The sequence below is a fragment of the Barbatula barbatula genome (genome assembly GCF_947034865.1).
Source record: "Barbatula barbatula genome assembly, chromosome: 21".
In the NCBI taxonomy this organism is placed as follows: domain Eukaryota; kingdom Metazoa; phylum Chordata; class Actinopteri; order Cypriniformes; family Nemacheilidae; genus Barbatula; species Barbatula barbatula.
In genome coordinates, this window is record NC_136784.1 from 1,204,235 (window position 1) to 1,212,796 (window position 8,562).

The 8,562-nt window shown below is 39.7% G+C and overlaps 1 protein-coding gene across 1 annotated transcript in view; it reads left to right on the plus strand.

Moving 5' to 3' along the window:
- Window positions 1-2,207: 2,207 nt before the first annotated feature.
- rapgef5a (Rap guanine nucleotide exchange factor (GEF) 5a) overlaps window positions 2,208-8,562 on the plus strand; it is a gene marked incomplete at its 5' end in the record, with an annotated part of 38,790 nt that continues 32,435 nt past the window's right edge. Inside the window, 2 exons of the mRNA XM_079484694.1 lie at window positions 2,208-2,366; window positions 8,436-8,489. Of these exons, the coding sequence (XP_079340820.1) occupies window positions 2,208-2,366; window positions 8,436-8,489 (213 nt within the window). The remainder of the gene's footprint in view (window positions 2,367-8,435; window positions 8,490-8,562) is intronic.

Consider the following 8,562-nt stretch of genomic DNA (forward strand, 5'->3'; position numbering starts at 1 on the left):
GTGATGTGTCGTTCAAAACCTGTATATGAAACGTTCTTTAAAAAGAAGATACTTTGTGAAATGTCTCAGTGGTTTTGTTTAGTGTTCGGGTCCAATGTTGTTATATTACCAACAGTCTTAAAAATATCTTCTTTTGTGTTCTGCAGAAGAAAGACATTCAGGTTTGACTTGACATGAGGATGAATAAATGATAAAAGAATTCACATTTCTGGTTCTCCGCCACAAGGTACAGTGCAATGCTTTGATAACTTAATAAGCCACGGTGTTGACACATCTCAAATGTACTTACTGTATGGTTGTCTTTGCTCCTTTGATCTTCCGAGTTGTAAAGTATAATAATATTGTGTATAAGGGGCCATTTTCTTTTATAATGAAACCTATAAAGCAGACTAATGGCATAAAATAAACGCTAATCTAAAATCCCATTTCTTTCAAATGAAATGCAGTTGAATCCCAAAGAGATTCCTGTTCTTTAGCTATCCAGTTTGATATTTGTTTGAGGAACGTTTTAGACTTTGGGATCTCAGTAGAGTCCATTATAAAATCATAGCATTAAGAATTCTGTTCATATTCCTGTAAGCATTTTCTGACATCTTTTTCGACATGTGCTCGGACGCACACTGCTGTCTCTACAAAACGAGCGTCTCGAGCGACCACCGCCTGCTTTGAATATGCATCCCACAATTCCTCTGTGGGTTGTCACCTAACACCTGAAACTGGAGCACACGGTAGAGACACACCCATAACACACACATCAGCCTTGGTGTTAGCTACACACGCGTGCACGTGTCCTCCGGGCATACGCTCTGTTCAGCAGAGGTGATCTTTCATTCTGACACACCATCTGATCTTTCATGTGAGATGTGGAGATACTGGTTTGCTGAGCACAAGCGCACACAGACGGTTTACTGGTCAGAACGTGTCATTGAGTGTCAGGATTAACATACATCTACAGGAGTGTTTCTCATATGAAGAGGTTGCTTTGTGATCATATCAGACTAGCAGAAACGTCTTTAGAGCATCTCTAGACCAGTTGGGTTTACAGGCCGTTCAATACTTTTAACACGACAAACATAATGTACTAAACGTTCCGAGAAACCGCAGAGCTTAAAATCGGATCAGTTGTATTGATGTGAACCTCTGAACATTGATATTGATTTCACACTCATTCATTTATTCAGACAAGTGGATCAAAGAAGACAGACCGTGTCCTTTAGAGCTGCTCGGTGTCCTTTCACCGCGAAAGTCCTTTTGAAGCAGATTTAGTGTTGGTGTCATTATTTTCAAGCTACTTTTTAATAAAAGCATTGATAAAACTCTCAGAAATAAATGTATTCACTTGATGTTACAACAAAGAATCATACAATGCAATAAAAGCAGGATTTTGTGAGTTACACTACAATAAGATCCCCAAAATGAGTGCAAACGGCCTATAAGATCTTTTTATTACTATGAGCCAGTCAGTAAAAGGTTAAATGGTCCTTATTATCTCATTGATCCACACCAGCTGTGAGAAATCGGTTTTGGCTGGACTGTGTCTCTGAAGAAACACAGCGGTAATTGAAAAAAGGCTTTTCTTGTTTGCCAATTCGGTAAATTAGGGCGACAAACAGGTCAGGGTGGATTTTAGGGGTCAAAGGGTCAGAGCACACAGAACAGATGAGACACGAAACCTTTTCCATGTGTGTTTACCCTTCACATAGCAATTCATAGAATCAAAGGCGACCCGATGCATTTGAACACAAATAAAACTTGATGGTTCAGCATTTACTGATGCATTATGGACATACTTTATATAGGCTACATGTGCACGTAAGTTTTGTTTAGGGATGTAACTTAAAATCCACAGGATGTTAAGAAATCTAATAAAAGTGCACAGGGCTCGTTCCAGCTGTCTTTATATGAAAAAGAACAGAAGTAGACGCGCGTCTATACGATCTGCGCATCCAAAATGTGAAAATCTATTCATGATGTGTTTTAACACTCAGCAGTGTCATACCTGATAGTACACTACGTTAGAGTCATTTGGAAAGTCTGCGTCGTGCCTCCGTTTACGCGTGTTTGTGCGCGCGCACTGGGTGGAGCGGCGCGCGCAATGCGCGGCAGGTCTCTCGCGTCGGTTCTCTCGGTTCATTGCGGCGGCTGCGGGTCCACCGAGCGTCGCGCGGTATGTCGCGCCCGTGCGTGTGAGGAGGATGATGATGACGATGATGGAGGAGTCAGACAGCATCCCCTGCGCCGCGGAAGACGGACTTCTGTCCAGCTGGAGATGGAACCGAACCGCCCGCGATCAGGTCCAGATCAAGCAGAAGATCCGAGACCTGCCCGGGTTATTAAAACACGGACTCAACCTGCGCAAAAAGACCGTGAGTTTATCCCCCTTAGAATGAATTAACTAGCCGCGCGCGTCACGGGCAGATCGGATTGACACCGCTTTGAAACGCAGTTATCGGATTTCATAATGTCATGGATTGGGAAGCTGTAATGCATTTTTCAGTCGTCGTATCTAAGGCAACAGAGATCCTCGCACACACACACACACACACACACACACACACACACACACACACACACACACACACACCTACTGTAACTCTTCTTCACGTGCGAACAATTATTAGATTATGTAATATTTTTCTTACACGTTTTCTTTAATACTAGAGTAATATCACCATTTTTCTTACTAATAATGAGTTCAACCGTGTATTCCGTGGAAACTATACTTGACAATTGTCTTATTAATGAAAATGTTTTCTGGTCAAACTGAATACATCATTAAGTATGTTACCATGGTATTCTCTGGAACACTATGCAAATACCATGGCCCAGTTGAATATGATAATCATAGTGTCGTGGTATAACCATATAAGTTTAGCAAATAGCTAAATAGATTTAAGATAAGAAAATTGCTGTTGTTTGTATAGTTCTGCATGAAGATCGTTCTCTCTGTATGAAGCGCTTGAGTTGGTGTTCTGTGGAGATTTGAAGTTACATTAAAGGATCAGTGTTTTGATTTCAGGCTTGTTTTCTATGAACGAGAGAATACAGAATGTTCCCTCACGAGATCAGACAGTACAACCGCTTGGATGTTTATTCTGTACCGTGTATAATATAACGTATGATGATATGAATATGGTATTATTCTATATATGGCATCTTAAAGTACTACGGTATTACCATCTGATTCGATCACAGTACCACAGAGCTGCTGCGGATGATAGTGAATCAGATTTGAGATGGTTTAGCTGATCTTTGAATATGGAGAGAATGGAGACGCTCAATTTCCACAGCAAGGTTGTGAGTTCGGAAGTGTTCCTCTTGAATCGTAATTGCTTCTCGTAGTTTTGTTTCCGTTGAGACTTCGCCTCATAAATATCACTCAGTTCTTGAGGGTTTCTCCTGGATTTTTTGTTGTTGTGCTGGATGGTTTTTCACTGCGAGGGTTCTTATATGAACAGAATGTTTGGTTCAGGCTCATTTGACTTGATTCAAGCACCCCGGTGTGATTAGAGAATTAAAAAATGAAAGCCTCATTAGTACTAAATGAGAAGCGGAAATTACACTCCTGACATTTGTTTCTTTGTTTGCTGCCCTAACAGCAGTCACTGGAACACCACGCTGTAACATACATTCACAGGCAAGAAACAATTATATAAACGCGTCGAGAAGAACCTTTAATCCGTACCAATGATGCTATAGGAGAAACTCTTTAAATTCAAAATGCTATAAGAGGATCTTTTTCAGTTTGTATGGCGTTTAGCTGAACCATTTCCAGTTAATGTTGCTAAAGGAGGATGTTTTTCAGTTTATACGAGGCCATAGGAGAACATTTTCGGTACGTAAAATACTATAGGAGACCATGTCAGATTAGAAAATACTATAGGAGAATATTAGAAAAATCTGATTATGCTATAAGAGAACCTTTTTTTCAGTTCATATAATGCTATAGGGGAACCTTATCTCTTTTCTTATCTAATAAGAGAACCTTTTTCAGTACATATAATAATGCTATAGGTGAACCTTATATCAGTTCGTATTCTATAGGAGAACCTTTTTCAGATCATATAATGCTATAGGTGAACCTTATATCAGTTCGTATTCTATAGGAGAACCTTTTTCAGATCATATAATGCTATAGGTGAACCTTATATCAGTTCGTATTCTATAGGAGAACCCTTTTCAGTACATATAATGCTATAGGTGAACCTTATATCAGTTCGTATTCTATAGGAGAACCTTTTTCAGATCATATAATGCTATAGGTGAACCTTATATCAGTTCGTATTCTATAGGAGAACCCTTTTCAGTACATATAATGCTATAGGTCAGGGGTGGCCAACCCGCGGCTCGCGAGCCTCATGCGGCTCTTTAACTAGTTTCATGCGGCTCTTCAAAGCTTCAAATCTTCAGCGTCCCTTCCGCTCACTCCACCCTAACTGTGTGTTCACACCGGGCGCGAATGAGGCGTCAAACGCTAGTGATTTACATGTTAAGTCAATGTAAAGACGCGCTTGCGGCGCGAATGAGGCAGCGCGAAAGACGCGAGTTGCGTTAGTTGAAAAATCTGAACTTTGGCGAAAATTTGCGCCGCGTTAACCAATCAGGAGCCTGCTCTAGTAGTGACGTAGACGACGTAGCCCCTCCTATGAAGCGAATTTCACGCGCGAATAGCACGAATGACACAAAATGTTCAAGCGTCCAACTACTCCCGAATAGCGCGTTTTTGACGCCTCATGTGAACACACAGTAACATCGAACAGGAATTTCCAAAAGGGACTGAACTTCGCAAGAACAAGTTAGCACACAATGTTAACTGTTGAAAATTACTGATATTATCATGTTGGTGTGGTTATTTTCATTAGATCTGGCTGAGCAGAGGTCTGTGAATGCGTGCATACATGATTAAAAGATGATGTTAATGTGTACCCATGTGTATGATGTGGCTCTTTGCAGTAACACAGAAAAAAAAGTGGCTCTTAGTCTCTGACTAGTTGGCCACCCCTGCTATAGGTGAACCTTATATCAGTTCGTATTCTATAGGAGAACCTTTTTCAGATCATATAATGCTATAGGTGAACCTTATATCAGTTCGTATTCTATAGGAGAACCCTTTTCAGTACATATAATGCTATAGGTGAACCTTATATCAGTTCGTATTTTATAGGAGAACCTTTTTCAGATCATATAATGCTATAGGTGAACCTTATATCAGTTCGTATTTTATAGGAGAACCTTTTTCAGTTCATATAATGCTATAGGTGAACCTTAACTCAGTTCGTATCTAATAATTATTTTATTTACATTTTATTGCGCTATAAAATGTTCCTTCTGGAAAACAGAGAAGCAGGCATTATTCCCACAAGCTTTGATGGACGTTCATCCGCGACTGCATCCAGGAAATGTGTTTCCAAACAGGGCATATGGTGATGTGACGTCTCATATGGAATTCTCTGGAATTCCCTGATGGTGAAGCCACACGTAATGACTTCGGCCTCATGCTGCTAAGTGGATGTGTGTGTAGAAGTGTGTGCGTGCCTCTGCATGTAATGAAATCGTAACGAGGAAGACGTGACTTGTTTGATGTCTCCATCTTGCAGTGCGCTCATCCAGAGCAACAGATTTATCCGCAAGCCATGCAAGAGAAGTGTGTGTGTTTGTCTAATCTCAAAGTAATCCATTTCTGACACATAATAACACAAACTCACTGCACTCTGGAACAGTATGGAAATCAGGACGCTTTCTATCCATCTTTATCATCTCTTTCCTGCTTCTCCTTTTCTGTTTTATTTCCTTCTTTCATTTTTCATTTTAGTGCCCTGTTGTTCATGCATTTATAAATTCTCCTCATCTCATCTCATCTCTCTCTCTCTCTCTCTCTCTCTCTCTCTCTCTGTAAAAGTAAAATGTAATGGATTTTTCACCGCGGGTGAACACAGCTCTTTGTGTTTTTCTTTGCTGGTTTTTCTTGCATGTTCATAAATCATCACCACCATACTTAAAAGCTGGTTTGTGGTTGTCATTGTGTTATAATTGATTTGAGTTTGGCTCGCTTTATTGGTCGTTGCAAGGGCAGTGCCGTGGCGTTGCTAAGGTGTTGTGGGAGGTTGTTAGGATGTTTTTGCTTATCGGCCAGACAGTCAAAAGAAACCAACACATTTCTGTAATGTCATCCTGTTGTTTTGTTGCGGCTCATGTTTGTCCTGCTTTGCAAGCCTTTGTGATTTTAAGTCAGAATTTCTGAAATCGTTTTACAAAATAATAATACACTTTTTCTTAAACTTAAGGGATTTATTCAGGTCCGGAGCACAAATAGCACAAACAAACTAGGTACCTACACATCGAGCAGAAATACGTCTAGAAGATGTCGTTCTAAACCAGAATAAAAGTTTTTATGACATCTTCTGATCGACTTCAATGTTGACGGCCTCTGACTATCTCGCAGACGTCCCATATTTGCTGGATTACATCAATACAGTCGGTGGCTTGATGAATGATGCTGAGAACACTGCTCAAGGTCATTTTCAAAATAAATGTGCTGCAGAGGGTGAAAAATGGGAGAATGGTTTTTTTTTCAATCTATATTTATGTAAAAATCCATCTCTTGTTTATCTGTTTGCATGTCTTCTCTGTATCCAACCCAAATGGAGTTCAGCTCCCTGATCTCCACCATCAGCCTACAATAAATCAATACAGTCAATCTGGCACGCACACACACACCGTCATCAGACTGCAGTCAAAACAAACATTTAATATACAAGCCTGCAGAGATCACAGGATAGAGAGACAAACTTTTGTTGATAGCCGTCCGTCTGCTGCGACCACATCAGTCTGATACAATCACAAGACTCTCAAACATCTGGACTGATGTTCCTCAAATCTGTCTGATGCTTAAACTGAAAATAGATTGGTAATCTTGTGTGTCTGGCACCTGGTCTGTAATATCTTAGTTTAATGCTCAAAGGGGAAAAAACATTAATATGTTGACTTTCAAATATTATAATGCTTACATTGGCTGCCACACACAACTGTTCAGATAAAATCTGATCAGTACTTCATCTCAAATGGGCCTTTCACTTATCAAACAGATGACACACCGCATGTGAATACAATATAGAAAAAGAACAAATGCAACGTGCGGTTTTCAAAATATCTGCTTTTATAGAAGCACGAATGTGACTGGCTGCAAATTGGCTTTAAGAGGAATAAGACCACATAAATGAATGTAGGTCACTCTCGACGGATAAAACTCTGATCAAAGCTCTTATTGTTATAATGAAGATCAGAATCCTGCGTTCAACCGTGTCCACTTAAAATGACACACTGACACTGAGGGTTTGTCCCAAAACTCCTAACAAGCTCTCGCTCTCTCGTTCCTTGAGCTCGGAGCTCACTGACAGCATGTACTCTCTGTAAACTTCAGAGAAATGATTGATCGTCTATAATATAACGGCCTAAATTTTATTTTACAAACATGAAAATCTGAGCATACAGCATCTCTGTGAAATTAAATAGAAATTAGGCACATAATTGTGGCCGATAATTTAGCGTGCATCCATCATTTCTATTTAGTTTCACAGAGAATACATGCTGTATGCTCAGATTTTCTATATCTCATGTTTGTAAAATAAAATTTAGGCCGTTATATTATAGACGATCAATCATTTCCTTCTTCAGGTTCACGCCGCTCACAGTTAAAATACTGTACAGTATTGACTTTCTGTCGTGATCTTCTCTTACTGATATTAGTAAAACATTGTTGATATATGTAGATACAGTATTTATAAAGGTGTGATTATAGGAACAAAAGCATAATGTTTGAATCAGACTGCTGTCTGAATGCTTTCTGTCTTGAGACCTTGTGACTATTAAGAAAACTTTTCTGGGATGCTCGGGAAGAACATCTGTCATTTATTACCAAAACATAGCAGAAGCAGGTTAAATGATCTTTAACTAGTGTAAAGTCGGCTTGGTACGTGATATTTAAGGGCAAAAACGGTGACCTTGTTTTCTGCAGTCAATGTTTTCATATAAAAGCAGTTGTGCACTTTTTGCCTTTTGTTTCAGGAAATGTTATATTAATATCTAGATACTGTATATCAGCCAATATATCGGTTATTGACTTCCCATGTTAAAGAATCATCGGCTATCGGCCAAAATGTACATATCGGTGCATCCTTAATAGAAATCATAACACCCTAATGTCAATTACTGCGCATGTTTGGGTATACAAGATTGCACAAGAGTGTTCCTTTCCCTGCTTTAGCATACATGTCCAGAAATATGATTTTAATATGGCATAATGCTGTTAGGACATGTTGTGTTCTTCTCAGATTTTGTAACACTTGATGAATGTTTCAGATTGAGTGATTGTGTTGCTCTTGACCTGTTTTCTCATGGTTTCGTAACCTGTTGTTTCTCTTTTTATAATTGTGCAGCAGTCACCTGATACCATCCCAGGACCCAGCACGGGCGTCACACCCAGACCTAAGGTAACAAACTGCACCCACAACTGTTAGGAAAGAAACCGCTGCGTTTTCCCATAGCCCGTAATATTGGGAGTTC